The 17,616-nt window shown below is 36.8% G+C and overlaps 1 protein-coding gene across 1 annotated transcript in view; it reads right to left on the reverse strand.

Moving 5' to 3' along the window:
- Positions 1–17,616, reverse strand: part of kalrnb (kalirin RhoGEF kinase b) — an 82,156-nt gene that overhangs the window by 52,132 nt on the left and 12,408 nt on the right. The window contains exons 2-11 of the mRNA XM_077199552.1: positions 14,175–14,267; positions 13,874–13,988; positions 12,917–13,109; positions 9,733–10,233; positions 7,716–7,838; positions 7,399–7,590; positions 4,709–4,840; positions 3,027–3,257; positions 1,444–1,566; positions 1,018–1,209 (exon numbers count right to left, since the gene is read on the reverse strand). Of these exons, the coding sequence (XP_077055667.1) occupies positions 1,018–1,209; positions 1,444–1,566; positions 3,027–3,257; positions 4,709–4,840; positions 7,399–7,590; positions 7,716–7,838; positions 9,733–10,233; positions 12,917–13,109; positions 13,874–13,988; positions 14,175–14,267 (1,895 nt within the window). The remainder of the gene's footprint in view (positions 1–1,017; positions 1,210–1,443; positions 1,567–3,026; positions 3,258–4,708; positions 4,841–7,398; positions 7,591–7,715; positions 7,839–9,732; positions 10,234–12,916; positions 13,110–13,873; positions 13,989–14,174; positions 14,268–17,616) is intronic.

Raw genomic sequence — 17,616 nt, forward strand, 5'->3', positions numbered from 1 at the left:
TATGTTCTGGGAATTTTTTTTCTTTCTATATTTATAGCTGATTGTCAGTGTTGCTAGGCAGTTGTTTGGTTATTAGGTTACTAGGGTGCATTCAGGGTAGTTGCTATGGCATTGTTGCAAAGCAGTTGCTAAGGTGTTCTGGATATTTTGTCTAGCAAAAACCCACAATACCATAACAACTGCCTAGGAACACCCTTGCAACCACCTCTAGAAACAGTGACTACGGTGCTGCTAGAGTGTTCTAGGTGGATGCAGGGGTGTTGCTAGGCATTTGTTAGAGTGTTGTGTGGGTTGTTGCTAGGCAGTTGCTACAGTGTCCTGGATATTTAGTCTAGCAAACGCCCACAACACCATAGCAACTGTGCAAAAAGTGTTGTGGGTTGTTGCTAGGTGTTGTGGGTTTTGGATAGAGTGTTGCTAGGTAGTTGTTCTAGGTAGTTACTAAGGCAGTTGGGGGATTGTTGAGCTTTTGCTAAGGTGTTCTAGGTAGTTTTTAGGTCATTTTTAGGTGGCTGCAAGGATGTTACTAGGCAGTTGCTTAGGTGTTCTAGGTATTTGCTAGAACACTGCTAGGTGATTGCTAGGCAGTTGCTAAGGTGTTCTGGGTGTTTGCTAGATGGTCATTAATGGTAGCCTCCCTGTGCTAGGCAATTGTTCTAAGTGTTTATTAGGTTACTTTGGGGGGTTGTCAAGGTGTTGCTAGGTGATTGCAGGTAGGTGTTGCTAGGTGATTGCAGGTGGCTGTTGCTAAGGTGCTTTGGGTGGTTTCTGGAATGTTGCTGGTGCATTGTAAGCTGGTTTCTCTACTCCTTTATAGTCAGAAATACTGCTCTCATAAGAAGTTGTTAAATAGCATATCATTATGTTAACTTTGTCTATTTAATTTAGTATTTAATTAGTGCAGTCAGTCAGTAAGTGGAGTTGAGAGCAACTAACAAAATCTCTCATGCATGAACAGAGATCAGTCATAACTAGCTTTTTGGAAAGCACTGATTAGTGTGTGTGTGGGTGCACTACCTCTTTAGTGTGGGTATGAAAAGACACTGAGATATCCAGCAGCAGTTTCCTCTGCTCCACCCTCCGTACAAACTCCTGAACTCTGACCTCCAGGTGATGGGCGGCAGCGTAAATCTCTTCTGGATCACACTCTCCCGTCTGAGCCAGCTGCTCAGCTGCTTCCAAGAGCTTATCCGCATTAGTATAAGTGTTCTGGAGCGAAAAAGAGAGAGAGAGAGAGAGAGAGAGAGAGAGAGAGAGAGAGAGAGAGAGAGAGAGAGAGAGAGAGAGAGAGAGAGAGAGAGAGAGAGAGAGAGAGAGAGAGAGAGAGAGAAAGTACATTAAAAACATCTTCCATGAATATTAAGAGGAATCAATAGCAAGAAGAAATGATATAACTGCTAATGCTCATTTGCATCACACAACATAAACAGAGTGGGTTCTAACCTGTGCCACCTCCTGAAAGTCATCATGTCGTTTTTGTAGTGCTCGTGCTCTGTGTACAGACTTCCCAACTCCTGTGTGTTTACTGAGGAATGCCTCTCCATGGTTTTCAATCCAGTCTAAGACCTAAGCACACACACACCAACATTGGATTGTCTATTCCAAATTTAAAGGAACGTTCTCGGTTAAGAAATCTCCAGTTCCTCCCTTGTGAAAAAGAAGTATGCTTATTTGCATTGAATGTGCACTTGTGGCGTACTTCAAATCTTCTTGACATATACAAATAAAAGTTTTCTTTAAAACAAATTAAGGACATCCAGATAGTATAACATTAATTAAATAAAATGCCACTTAAGTGTACTTAAAGAGACATAAGTACACTTTTAAAAAAGTGAACTTTGTAATCATGTTAAATTAAAACTACATTGAATTTTTTTATATTTTATATCATTTTTAATAATAATAATCATTTGATGTGCTTAAAAGGAATACAATTATTTTGATGTGTTGACTATCATACTAAAGCATATTTAGTACTTGATTACAATTTTAACTGTAGAGTGTTATTTGATTTTATATTTAAATGTAATATTTTAAATGTACTAAATTGTGTCACCATCATTATGTGTAATTACAAACACATTTATTTGGACACTTATTTGTGCAGTACACTTTAGAAGTAATTATAAAAATTACATAAAAAGACGTATTAAGTTCTAATTACGTCAAAAAGACCTCTTAAGTTTAACTAATTGCGTTTAATATAAACTTAATATAATATAATCTTTCATTTCATTTTCAAATAATATGCAATTAAGTTGTCAGAAGACATTACATTCAGTTAGCACTTAAATATTTTCACTTAAGTATATTATTTCTGTAATAAGTATGCAAAAGTTTACTTTCTTTTTCACATTAGTTGCCTAATTTGTAATGTTTCTTTCCTATAGAAACATTTTACACATCCTAAAAGCAAGTCAGAGCTTAAATAATTTGTTGTAAAGAGGCTCACTTGATTCTGAAAAGGTTCAACAAACTTCATCAGTAAGAAGTCAAAGTTCTTTAGTTCACTGCACAAGCTCAATGCTCGAGTAGGCCTAATTTCTGTCTAAAGAGTCCCTGGAAAGGATCCAGTCACATCAAAGAAACAACAGTCCTGAAAGAGAACCGGTGAAGGTACAACAAAAAGCCCCTGAATGCGACTGCCACAGGAAGTGGAGTGTATTGTTGGAGGAACTGACTATAGGCCAAGCACAATACTGCCGTCCCTCGAGGATGCTGAGGCAATCTCAGTCAACTCTATGAGTCAGAGCCCGTGTCACTTCCTTGTCACTTCCTCTAATACTCTGTGCAGTTGATATTTGTTCTGCCGTAGGAGAAGCATCGTTACATGCAAAGATCTAAAAACAGCTACTGAAAGTTTGAGAGTTTAGGTCAAATTTGTCAGATGTTGAATTATGTGGGTATAGTGTACCTGTGTGTGTTGTATGCATGCATGTGCACATATGAGTGCATGCATATCTGAGTGATTTGCATATTGCATGTGTGCATTTGTGTTTGTGGACATGCACATATGTGTGATATACCTGCTGCACGTCTTGTTGAAACACACACAGCTGAAGTCTCTGGTGCAGCCGAAGCTTGCGATGTTGCAGGAGACCCTCCAGTCTGCGATACTGAATAACTACCTCATGGACCATCTCCAGAACCACCCTCACCGCCTGACTATAATCGGCCCCTGCCGTCAGAGACCCTGAGTCAGTCGGGGGCTGAGGCCTCTGCAACACATCCAGTAGGGTCTTTCCTGTCTGACTGACCTGCAATCCAAAATAGAAAATTCATTACTTTGTATTTCATTTCTTTGTTAGTTTTTGTGTTTTAAAGTACTGATTACTACATTACAAAGCATAATATCGTACTTTTTTATTCCTCTACATTTCATAAAATCATAGTATCTTATTATTTCAAACCTGATGTATTCGCGTCTCCTTGTGTCATGAACAAATCATTCTTTTGATTCTTTTCAATGAATCTGTAAAATTGCTTTGCAAATTGCTTTACAATTCATTTGCAAATAACTGATCAAGTTGCAGGTGTTCTCAAATCAAATCACTGATTCAATGATTTGTTCGGAGCAAGTTTGTGGTTAACAACCAGGGCTTGACATTAACACTCACAAACCTGCCAAATGCGGGTGGATTTCAGCAGTGGCTTGTAACGCAGTCACTTTACTACACACTTTGGAGGGTTGATATATAATATATACATTTTTAAATTGTAGTAAATCTTGTAAAAAGGCATCTGAAATAATAAACTAAGTGCAATGCACTGTTGTCAAAAATATAGATTTTTCGATACTGAAATATCTGAAATGATTCCGTCATTTTCCCCAGAATAGATACACAATACCAGCTGTGCTTTCCCACTTTCTCATCTCTCAGACACACAAACCCGCCTCCCCTGACTCACTCGTTTAATTTGCTCCGGATGAATATCGTTGGTGTTATCAATGTTAAAATTGTGCCCAGTGAAAATGCTGAGTGGCTAGGAACTTTGGAAAACCACTGGCCAAATTTAATGTAAAAAAAAAAGTTAATGTCAAGCCCTGTTAACAAATCACTGAATTGGTCCTGTCAGACTCATAATGAATTAAGAATAAGAATGAATATAATCCTCGAGCTCGAGTGTGCAGAGGATTTGAGATATGGCACGAAGAGTAAGTTGCTAATGCCAAATTTTAGTATTGTTTATCGTGAATAAAAATCATATTTAGGCTATACAGTACACTACTAAAAGTTGTTTGTGAACTAAATCTGCTCTACAAGGGGAAGCGTTTTAAGCTTATTGTACAGTATGAAATGCATCAATGTATGAAACTATTTTCACTCAGAAATTGCTAGTAAATTTTACAAATAATTAAAGAAACTGAAGGTAACACATTGAATTAAATGTGAAAATTAAAGACTGAAATAGTATATTATTGCAAAAAATACTGAATATGTTTCATATACAACTTTGACAATTTTTTTTACAGTGTATGTATGTCCACTTGTATCACCGTCTATATGGGAGGCTACTTTATGTAACACATCTAAATAATGTAAAAATAGAGCAAATAATTGCCTAATGAATCTTCTCCACTGTCTTAGCCATTTCAAAATATATAAAACTACTACAGCCCAGATCCACAACATTGCACCAACCAACTCTGAAATGCATTGCCCACAAACATATTTAAAAAGTGTACATTTTATGTGACAATGGTCACCTCTGTATATGCTGTGGTGACCTGCTCGTACAGATTCTGATGGTTGTGAATGGCCATCTCAAGTTCTTGTGTCGCTGTTGGCAATCCGCCCTCACCGCATGACTTCACCCATCCCTCCATGCTGGACAGAAACTAGGAACAGCACAGAGAGAGAACATGCTTTCAAACTTTACAGTGTAAAAGGTCCACATAATAAAACCAGAGTCGCACAAACTCATTAAAAACAAGCTGAGACATAATTAAACACAGTTGCTGAAGATCATACAAATTGGGGTCATAAATCAAAAAGGCATGAATAAGCTGTGTGTGCACATTTAGACAAATGAGTTATTAATGAAGAATCAGACTGAAGCTAATAAAGGAGCCTTAAGTACAGTTGCACATAGAGAAAATCAGGAATTACTTAAAAAAAAAAAAGGATCAAATAATTCAAGGAACCGAATTAGTGACTGATAACAGAGGAACTATGTAGGAAATATAACATCAACTAAATAAGCATTAGTTGGATTTTAAAAAGTAGTAACAGTGTTGGTTACTTTACTTGGTGTAGCCTAATGCAGTCACAGTTAGAATCAGTGATATTAAATCATATTTTTTACTTAAATAAAACAAATTTAATTTAATCTGTCCCACATTTTAGGCTACCTTTCAAAACAGTTTTACAGTTTAGAAACACACTGGGTAAATCGTTACACTAATGGTGTAAAATTGAACCGATGCATCACAATGCATCGATCTGGAAATAAAAATAGATTGCATTCATAACAATCGTACACATTAAAATATCACTCAAATATAATACTTGATTTTAGTTGAAAAATTGTTATGAAACAACAAAATAACCAAATCGACCTGAATCAAATCAAATTGAGGCCATATTTCAGATTTAACAATGCACAACATTGTTTGAATAAGAATAATACTAATATTGTTGTCAGAGCTCATTTTTGCTAATACTGTAAAATAAAATTAAATAGTATATAATATAATTAATAATAATTGATTTTTTGTTTATTTGTCTAAAACACTCAGCAACACAAAATTTTAAAACCACAAAATACAACACAAACAATCAAGATTTAACAACAAAAACATAAAAATAAAAAAAAATAAAAAAAATAAAAGGATTAGTTTGAGAAGAAGGAGCAAGCGGAAGCAAATAGCTTATTTAATCCTGCCCCTTATTTCAGAAAATAATATTAATACAACTTAAATAGATATGCAATTACCGCATATTTCTCAGGTCTTATAATAACTTAACAATAGAACAATATACAATAATACTTTTAAATTACAATTCCATTCCTAAGTATAGGTCTATTCATTTCTGTATTGGTCCAAAAATGATTTCTTTAATCTATTTTTGAATTGAATGATATTATGACTCTGTTTGATTTTATTGTTCAGTCCATCCCTAAGGTGACCCCACAACACGAAACACACATGCTTTTAACAGTAGTTCGCACAATAGGTTGTTTGAACACACAATGTCCTCTTAAATGATATCCCCCGTCTCTTTCATGAAACATCACATGTACATTACAAGGTAAGTTATTTTCTTTAACTTCAAACATAAATTGTGCAGTTTTGAATGTAACAATGTCCATAAAGTTCAACAAATGTGAATTGAAAAACAGATGATTGGAATGCTCATAATATCGGTGTGGTTTATTATCCTTAACTGATTTGAATCAAACCAGAATTTTAATTTATTCATTTCATTAGTGACCATTCCACCATCTGCTGTAAGTTATTCCCACATCCAAAAATATTTGTATCATCTGCAAAAATAGTCAACTTTAGATCATGTGATAATTTACACATGTCATTTAAGTATAGGATAAACAATTTTGGGGCTAAAATTGAGTTACTAAGGCTCACTGGCCGGTGATTACCCATTTGAACAAAATGACTCCTGTTTTCAATATAGGTTTTTATCCAATTGAAAGCCACATCTCTAATGCCATACCTTTATAATTTTTTTAACAGGATTTTGTGATCAACAGTATCAAAAGCTTTTTTCAGGTCAATGAAAATCCCCACTGTGTAGTTTTTATACAATATGTACAAAAGATTTTAGAACATCTTTAATTTACACATTTTGATTGCTCTTTTAAAAATAATAGAGTTTGACAATGCTCACATTGCAAAGTTCGGGCCCTAGTCCACCAAACATAAAAAGAATCAGCAAAAATGTCGCATTCATTAAGGATGCATTATTACTTGTTTCAAAAGCAAAGAGCAAAACTGATTATTTACGTAAAGTGTAAAATGTCACTTGTGACACAGCCTCCAACTAATCACAGGAGCTGCAACAGATTTTAAACTGAACCTAAAGAATTTTAATGATAAAGGTCATTTAAAACAAAAAGATTACTATTTTGTTGTAAGAAACAATACCATTTTTATAATAATAATAATATTAAAAAAGGAAAAGAATATCCCAGAATCACCACCTGACATTACTTTTTTTAATTACAGTGCCCCTATTGTGCTTTTTCAAATATTACCTTTCATGCTGTATATAAATTCATATTGCTATATATTCCCTGCTTGTGAATGTAAAAGGTCTGCAGTTTTAAAGGGTTAGTTCGCCCATTTAAGACATGAAGTTGTATGGAATCCTTACCAGCACTATTTGATAAATGTGTTCTTAAAAACAATAAGCAATCAAACAGCCCAGTTGTTACCTGTTCGGTTTTTTGGTGGAACACCGAGGACATGGCCAAGATGGCACTGCGCTCCTCCAGTGCCGAGGCAAAGCTCTTCCAGTCCTGATCCAACTGACCAGAGATCTGCTGTATCTGAGCGGCGGCGTAATGACCCGCCTCACAGAGCCGCGTCGCCACCGAGACGATTCGCGAGATATTCACATATGCATTCTGAAAAGAGAGACAGGATGCCAGATGACACCATTAAATTAGTAACAAGAAGACACAAAGGCTGTCTCATTTTGTCTAGTGAGAGTGTATCAAGGCGGTTTTCTTGTGCAATTTCCCCATCGTACCATTGAGTTCATGGCAAAGTGGTCATGCTGGGTCTGTAGATCTGCTGCATGCTGGTAGCTCACTCCAATGTCTGTGTGTGTCTGCAGGAACAGCTCTTTATTGTGTCCGATCCATTCAAACATCTACGAAGAGCGGAAAAGAGAGAGAGAGAGAGAGAGAGAGAGAGTGAGAGAGAGAGAGAGAGAGAGAGAGAGAGAGAGAGAGAGAGAAATGCTGCATTCACAGACGGTTTGGGGAAAAAAACTCTTAGACACACATAAAGTAGCAAACTATAACCACAGGCTGAAGATTATCATACTGGACCAATCAAGATGGATATTTCTGCATAAATATTTACAAAGGCCTGGGCAAATTTGCTTAACAGTCAGTCTAGGGCTTTGGGTGATTCGACTCCCTGCTAGTGTTCTTGTGATCTACACGTGAACCTTAATATACACAGATTTTCTCTTTGGCTGCTGTACAAGCAATAGCCCTTAGTGTTCCGGCTCTTGTGGAGCACAGATGGGCTCAGTCAGCAGGACTGGGGAGTGTGAGACTGTCTCTCCGTTTGGGCTTAAACGGAACACAAGGCCTCCCGCGGACATCAGGCCACAGAAGGGAGTACAGTGAACATTCCATTATCATTACGATCATTTATTATTTACACTTTCAAATAACCTTCAACTATATTACTCTACTACCCTTAGCTAATTGTTTGTTGAAAGATGCTATTAAAAATGTGAGTGGTGTTTACCTGTGCAATATATATATATATGAGAGTATGTACCTGAGGGAACAAATTAGTGCAACAACATGGCTATGATGTCGTGGAAATGAATTATATATTTTTTCCACAATATAATTTTTTTCTTCCACATGTTATGAGGGGGGTCCGTATTTATAAATTAATAAATTAATAATAATAACTGATTATAAATAATAATAATTATTACTATCATTGTTGTTGTTGTATAGTCATTTTCACATCATGGTTACACATTTACAATTTTTGTTTTATGATTGTCATTGTATATCATTATTTCTCCTTATTTGTTCATCCCTGACAGTTCTTCCCAATTTTCCATAACATTATTTTCCCTTCTACATTTGTCATACAGATCCTATCCTCTAACCCAGGGGTTTTCAAACTGTGGGTCGAGACCCATTTGTGGGTCGCCGATTGGGAAGAGGTGGGTCGCGCAGTCACTATTGGCTGCAGCAAAATTTACGTTTAATGAATGACGCACGCACGCACGCACGCACGCACGCACACACACACACACCGTTTACTCCAATCACTGCTCGCTAAGTTGATTGTAGAGACCATTGGTGGCAATGGTTCTACGATCTACTTAGGCATACGGTGCTTTTGGAAAACGCATTAATCTGTCGTCTGTTCAACACAGCGCTGTTGTCTTTCAGAGATCTGGTCTTCTAAAGAGTGCGTTGTTTGCATTCCCTCGCATGCATTTTGCTACCTACCAACACATAAGGAAAATACTTATGTAAAAAGTATTTCACATGTACACACATGAGGACGAAAGTGTTTTCTGCGCTGAACAACGTGATGAGTTTAACAACACTTGCAGCATAAATATTAGTATTGAAATTCTAGGTCATGGGCCATCTGTCAAATAAAACAATTTAGAAAATTAAAATTATTTGTTATATCAAACCTTTGGTTAAGATTAAGGTTATGTAATCTTTAATTTCTTTAAATTTGTTCTGTCGTGTCTGGTTAAATTAGTTGAGGCAGCAGACAAGAACTACTCAGTATTCTTCACTTCATTTCAACAGCCATTAGGCTGCTACTTTAATTCTAAATTTTTTTGATAATGTACCCTTTTAGTAGTTTGCATTGGAATTAAACGCATATGTCTTTCATACTATGACAAGGAAAAAACTGCTCTAAAGAGATCTAACGCCTCCCACCCACCCCACATTCATGCTTTAAAATTATTTTGGTGGGTCTTGAGATAGATTATTCTTGTCTAGGTGGGTCCTGGAATGGAAAGGTTTGTGAACCCCTGCTCTAACCTTTTCTGCATCCTGCTCGTACAGCCGTAACTGAAAACACTGGTCCAGCTGTTGTTTGCGGTTGAGCCAGGCCTGCAGAAGGTGCTGCCGTGTAACTTGAAGTTTATCCAGCAGGGCGGAAATCTTAGGCACCAAACTCTGGAAGTCGGCCCCACCAGACAGCCTTCCGTCTCCTCCGTCCCTGATCTTCTGAAGGAGTCGTTGTCCTTCATGGTCTAACTCATCCACTGGTGCTTTCGTCATAGTCTTCCTCAGTCGAGCATGCTCCTCCAAGAGCTTCCGCGCTTCCTCTGCGTTAGTGGCCAGCTCTTGGCAGGAAAGCACCTCCTGAAGCTCCTCCAGCCGGGAAAGGAGGTGAAGAGCGCCTCCGGTGAACTCCTCAAGAGAAACGCGGAGCTCAGTCCATTCCACGTGGTCGTACTCCAGGGTCCCCTCAAGATCTGCCGTCAGCTGAGACGGGTCCACCAACTTAGTCAGACCTTCCACTGAAACCATACTGGTCTAAGAGAAGAAGAGAGCCTAAGAGAGTGATCGACTGAACATTGTAAAACTAATTTTCAAATAAATACACAACATTGTTACATGTAACATGCGGTTATTATAGTAATAACTATAAATGATGCATAATTACATGCAACTAACCCTAAACCAAACCAAAACCTAAACTTAACCCTATAGTAAGTACATGTACAGTAGTTAATTAATATTACTCAGTACTTAAATGTATAATTACATTGTAACAAAGACACCTTAAAACAAAGTGTAGCCAAAATGTATATTTCAAATAAATGCGGTTCTTTTCATGCTTTGTTCTTTCTATTCATCAAAGAAAACAATTATGATTATTTAGACAAAGAATATTAAGCAGCGTAACCATTTTCAACTTTGATATTAATGTTTCATGAGCAGCAAATCAGCATTAGAATGATTTCTGAAGGAACATGTGAATCTAAAGACTGGAATAATGATGCTGACAATTCAGTATTCCATCACAGGAATAAATTACATTTTTAAACAAATTAAAATAACCAACTGGGTAACACTTTATTTTGATGGTCCCTTTTGAACATTCTGTTGACTACAAGTAACTTCACAACTATAAGTAAACAAACTCTTATTAAGGTATTAGTAGACTCTCTGGTTAAGACCTGCTGTCACTTTATAGTGTTGGTCCTCCATCAGAGATTCTACTAACTATAAGTAACTTCTCAACTACATGTCAATTTATTCTTACCACTAGTCTCCTAAAACTTCACTAACACTCTATGAGAGTTAGTAGACATGTAGGTGCAATGTTACTTATATTCGACAGAATTAGTTAAAGCAGTGTTTCCCAAACTTTTTTAAGTCGAGGCACCCTTTGAAAATTTAAAAAAAATTGTGGCACCCTACACTAGTGTTTTCACGATACTACCAAACCAATCTCTGTTACCTTAAATTATATCTTTATCTCTGTAAAGCTGCTTTGAAACAATCTACATTGTTAAAAGCGCTATATAAATGAGGATGACTTGACTACTTTGATACTATACCTTGAAATGTATTGATTTTCAATACCACAGGGAATAACTGCCGTATATAGGCCTACTGTCATATAGATATTTTTTAATATTATCAATTTTTTGTCCATCCATTTAAAGTCTAGGAAATCATTAATTTCTTCTGCAGAGATCACTTTACATGATGACATATTTAATTAAGGCTTTTATTCATAATTCAGAAAAACATTGCTCAATTACCATTGCAAATCTCACCTAAATGTTTGCTCACTCAGTGTAGGCCTATTTGTGTTTTTATATTGGGATAAGTTTGTTATAATTGCACAAGATAGCTTGTTTTTAATATATTTTATAATGTAATAATTTCACAGTTAATCTCCAAATTAATGTATAAACAACATAAAGACAGTATATTTTAAATAATTGTTTAATGGCATCTTTTTTATGAATGAAGCCCAGTATCACTGATACCAATACTGCTACTGATGTCAGGAAATACACAGAAATTGAATAAAGTTATCAAACACTTTACAGTCTTCACTGCATAAATAATAAATTAAATATAGATGAATCCTTATTAAAGCTACAAGCGTTCTTTAGTCAAGAGCAGTGAGTAATTTTCTCTGTTACCTGTTCTTTGATTCTGTTGTCACTGCTGCACTTGTTTATCTGACACGCGTCCCATCTTCTCACAACTCTAATTTAAGATTTTAACTAATTTAAGACTGCTCTCATGAGGATACTCAACAAAACGGACATTTTGGCATAACTGTGTGTTATTATTCGTTCAAGCCCGAAAGAGAAGTCGATTCTGGCACGCGATGCGCGTCGTCCTGTGTCAGCAGGACATTCACAGACAGCGCGTTCTCTTTTGTCTTTTCGCGGTTGCATAGTTTAAAAGCATTTGCATGAATAAGAACGTGATTATATAATGTAAGGCTAGCCAAAGGATAACAGAAAAAAACGGATGCTGCGTTAATTGTGTTTAAATCTTTTTTTAACGCGTAAAACTGAAAAACATTAATCGCACGCGTTACCGTTGACAGCAGCACGGACATAACCGATGTGTTTGTGAATATGCGGCAAGACGGACGTTGTAAAATTGTTTCGTGTGTATTTGACCGTAAGTGCAACAAGCCATGAAAAAGAGGCAGCTTTATGTGTGGACGCTAGGAATGAAGCACGAGAATGAAATCATGCGGAACCCCCGCAATTCAACGAACGCAGAAAACTTATGATTTGCATTTTTTATTATAAATTTGTGTGCATTATTTGTTGTTATTAGACGCTTCCGACGATGCGAGATTGATGATACAAATTTTTTTTTTACACATTTTAGCAATTTTAAAATGTTTAATGGAGTTTTTATACGGCACCCCTGCTCTCTCCAGAAGGCACCCCAGGGTGCCGCGGCACCCCGTTTGGGAAACGCTGAGTTAAAGGGACCATCAAAATAAAGTGAAACCAGAAAATGACTGACCCCATCTTTTGGACAATAGTGCAATAAAAATCAAAAAGTCAGAAAAGTCAAAAACAAACACAATGGAGGCTCTGTACTGGCTAATCAAAACATTTAGTCAGTCTTTGGACCTTATCAGTTAAAAAAAAAATCTATATGAAAGTAAAACAAATGGCAGATGTATTTTTCTGTGGGTTTCTTATTTGACAAAATTCCATTCCTATACCTCAAAGGTGAATTTGGCACTGCCAAAGTTGGTTTTCTGCTTCTGCCAGAAGTTGTCTGGTTTGATAATGAGAGCGACACAGATCTCAGCTGGAAATGACTCCTGTAGCGTCTTCAGCAACGGCTTGATTAGATCCCATTTAGACCCACGCATGTCTACAATCACTGTAAATCCTCGCTTACTTACATCCTCACTGCACAGGAAACAGGGATTGACAGTGTTAGAGGAAGGCCAACAACTTAAGGCCATCCAGGAAAATTTGGATAAAAATCAGTGCATATCTTTTGCTCAACTGCTTAAGTTTGTAGAGTTATACATCAATGAACCTAGCTAACACAAATATGCTTTATGAACATTTTGCTAACGTTGTGTGAACGTTAAGGGGACATTCCATTTCATTATTCAAGCACTATGGTAATGTTACTTTTGAAAGTTCTCTGACTTTTCTGAATCAAGTACTGTTGTAACATTTAAAAAAAAAAATTATGCCCAATAAAAAAAAAAAAAAATTATAAATAACATTTTTGTGAACATTTTGAGAACATTAGCAGACCAGATAACTTAGAACGAACATTCGATTAACATTAATGGATTAACGTTTGTTCATAACTTTGTGAGATAAGAACCTTGCCAGAACGTTAGCTAAAGTTAGCTGGGAGGCTATAATGATTTTAGATTTGCATCACATTGCATCAGAATGCCCTAAAGATCGAATAGATGCTCTAATCAAACGCATTAAACGCATCCATGTCATCCTTTATGTCACAAACTTTAGCAATTATATTATGATAAAGTGCAGAGATGCTGAAAGCAATTTTAGCTGTTTTGATAAGGTTTTTGAAGCCTAAACAAGCACAAGCTAGTCTTTTTTGTTGTTTACAGAGTCTAGGGGTATAACAGAGACACTTTCTTATCTTTCAGGGACATTTTAACAAATAAATGTTGGAATTTTATAACCTGGGCACAGTAGAGAGGTAGGTCACCAGTTTACGCAAGTCTTCTTGCTTTATTCTGTCATGATTACTTCGTGCAGGGAAGGTAAGGATGGGTCCCCCTCTCTTGTCTCTTCCTCCTGAAAAGAAGAGGATCATTTTATTACAAACGTTACTACTCAAAGCACTTCAATGGCCCTAATTATGGTAATACCCATGAGTCTGTGTGTGTGCTTGCTTAAGAGGGTGGTGAGACAAAGCTGTTCCACTGTGAATTAATGTGTGAATGTGTGTGTGTGTTTACAATGCAATTATACATTTCCCACCTGAGACAAAGGCAACCTTCTCTCTTAAAACTGTTAGAACATCAGCCGCCTTTATTCCATCATTCCTTAGAGATCCTGATGAGAAAGACGGAACTGAGAGAAAGAAAAAAGAAGAAGAGAGAAAGAAAAGGATATAAAAGTTATGTATAGACTCAGGACTGTAACCTAGACAAAGAAGGAAACACAAAGAAGAGTAATTGACTGATGAGTGTTTTTCAAATGATTCTCATTATTTACTCAACCATATGTCCTTCCATCTAAACCAATAAGATTTCATTTCTTCTGTTTACAGAGATGTTAGACATCATGTTCATGCTGCTCTTTTTATACAGTGAAAATGAATAGCCACCAGGGTCCTGTCAAAACTCCAATAATAAGAAAATAAATGATACATTAATGCATCATAAAACTAGTATCATAATATGGATATCACGATGGCTGTTATGAAGCATACGAGGAAAGAGATAGAGAACAAAAATAGTCTTTAGAATAAAATAATTTTAAAAAGCTACAGAATAAAAAATACACAACGTAATTTAAAAAATTTTATTGCACAATTCTGACTTTTCACAGGTCAGAACTATGAGATAAAAAGTCGTAATTATCTTTTTTATTTTTTATTCAGTGAGGGAAACAAGCTTCCATATCATAAAGTATTAAAAACATTGGTAACACTTTTTATATATCAATAGTCCACTTTCAACATTCTAATAGCAATATAAGTAACTCTGCAACTACATGTCAACAACCAGTCATTGGAGTATTAGTATTGGACTATCTGCTTATGATCTGCTATATAAACACTTTATTAGATACTCGCCCAAACTATCGAAATTAAGTGTAACCAAAACATTTGAATATTAGATTTGTGTGAGGACCATTCATTGAAAATATTCTCCTCCATTACAGTTCTCATATTCTATTTCCTCAATTTAAAATATACACATATTCAAACTTGGCATTCACAATACATATGTGACAAGAACTATTTAAAGGAACACGCCGACTTTTTGGGACTTTAGCTTATTCACCGTGTCCCCCAGTTAGATAAGTCCATATATACCCTTTTCATCTCCGTGCGTCCCGTAACTCTGTCTGACGAACCCACCGCTAGCATATAGCACAAAGACTGGAAGTAAATGGCTTCAGCAAGCATACTGCTCCCAATAAGTGACAAAATAATGCCAACATTTCCCTATTTATATGTTGTGATTTGTATAGTCACAATGTGTACAGATAACAAGGTCATATGAGACACAGACAACTTATGACTGTATAAATACTGGGAACTATATTCTCAGAAGGCGAAGCACTGCTACTTGGGGCGGAGTAATGGGCTAATTTGCATATTCAAAGAATATGCTACTATTCTATGAATAGCGTGCTACTAGCCAGTCCTTCCAGAAAAACGCGATTATGCGATCGCTGAATTCAATGCATAATCAACAGCATTTTTTCAAATACGCTGCACTTTAGCCGCATGAATTGCCGATTTCCGTGCAAAATATGCTGGCTTGCATGATTTCACAATCCTCGCATTTTCTTTGCAATAAAGTCACATATATCTTAGCAGAAAGTTGAAAAATGTTGCGTTTGCTTCACACAAGAGCAGCCATTTCCCCGTTTCCATGGGAACGTTATGAAGTGACGCAATTACGCGACGGGATAGCTCACAGCTGAGGCGAGAGAGACTCACGGAGGCGATTGGCATCTCATAACTCGCTCTTTATTCCCAAATCGAACTCGTATAACTGTCTGTCACACGTTCTACCGTCACATCGTTACTTAATAAACAAAATAAGATAAAAGTAGCATCAAACAGAAATTGCCCGTACACATGGGGTGTTCGAAGCGCAATATAACACTGTAAACAGTTCAACAGGGAGCGCGCAGCTCTTAAAGGGGCCACACCTTATTTACACTCGTTACAGTCTGAAATAAAACAAGATGAGAAATTAAATATTCCCAGCACTTTATATGTTGTAGTATGCTTGCTTATCAAAGGAAGTAATAAGAAATGACTCTTTACATTAAGGTAGTAGCCTAGTGCGAACAGGGTGTTGGGGGAATCACTTTTTTTTCTCTTTTTCATCAAACCGCAGTTTTTACAAGTTCCCGCAATTTTTGCAAGTTCATCGCATAAAAATCCCCTATATTCCATCGCATTTTTAAAGAAAACGGGCCGCATAATCAAGGATTTTTGCCCGCAACAATCACAAAAAAACTGCGATTTTCTGGAAGGACTGACTACCATTGCTACTCTGTACATTTTGTATAAGGATCACAAGGGACACATGCATTCTGTAAACATTGAATGACAGACAACAGTATTAAGCATAATACTGACTGCATGGAAAATATAGTAGGTCATCGAGCAGGGGGCAGGGATACCCAGCTGTTGGCACGTCTCCTTCTGTTTAGATTCATTAGTGGTGTAATCTGCCTGCTCTGTAATCCCATAGCCGACAGCTGGGCACCGGGTCAGCCGGTGGAGAAAAGTTCAATCACACTTAAACAAATAGACAGCAGAAACATATACAGTATACACACAAGCTGCATGCTCACAGATGTGGCACATGCACTTGATCACAAAAACAAATGCACACACACCCCGATACTAAGGTGCATCTGTTGAGTCTGCATGAGCCTGCCTAAAAAGGTCTTTTCACTGCTTATGTCTGCATTTCATCTCTTTTGCTCACTCACGTCTGCAGGCTACATAAACTATTAAACCTGAGTGGAAGAGTGTGATGCTAAACATGGCATGTTAAATTTACTGTGAGAACTGACTTTCCCCAGCCCCTGCTAGAGTGGAGACACTATTTCTCTCTCTCACACACACACACACACACACACACACACACACACACACACACACACACACACACACACACACACACACACACACACACACACACACACACACACGAGGACAAGGCTCCTTAAACACTCTTGAACACAGTCATTTCCCATTTACAACTTGATCTAGGCTATTGTGTGCTGACACCGTCTAAAGCTAAACAAGTCCTCCAACAGCACACTGTAACTATGCATACAGGGAAGCTGATAACAGAAGACTCAGGTTCTCACAAAATACTGATTCCAAAATCAAGAAAACAGGCAGTGCAAAAACCTACACATAACAGAGACTGGACAAAGAGCAAAGGCAAGGGTGAGGCTTAAATAACAAACTGAACCGAGCTAATAAATGACACACAGCTGAAACCAATGAACTAATAATAATGACGGTAACCATGGAAACTGAACAAAGGAACAGGTGAAACTCAGACATGAATAAAACAGGGAAACAGATCAAAAACAAGCATAACCCTAACACTCACAACAAAATATTGGGGATGGTAACATTTATTGATGTTTTTTAAAGAAGTCTCTTATGTTCACCAAGGCTGAATTTATTTGATCATAAATACAATAAAAACAG

This window comes from Siphateles boraxobius, unplaced genomic scaffold (genome assembly GCF_051911475.1).
Source record: "Siphateles boraxobius isolate OS27281-9 unplaced genomic scaffold, OSU_SipBor_1 41, whole genome shotgun sequence".
NCBI lineage: Eukaryota > Metazoa > Chordata > Actinopteri > Cypriniformes > Leuciscidae > Siphateles > Siphateles boraxobius.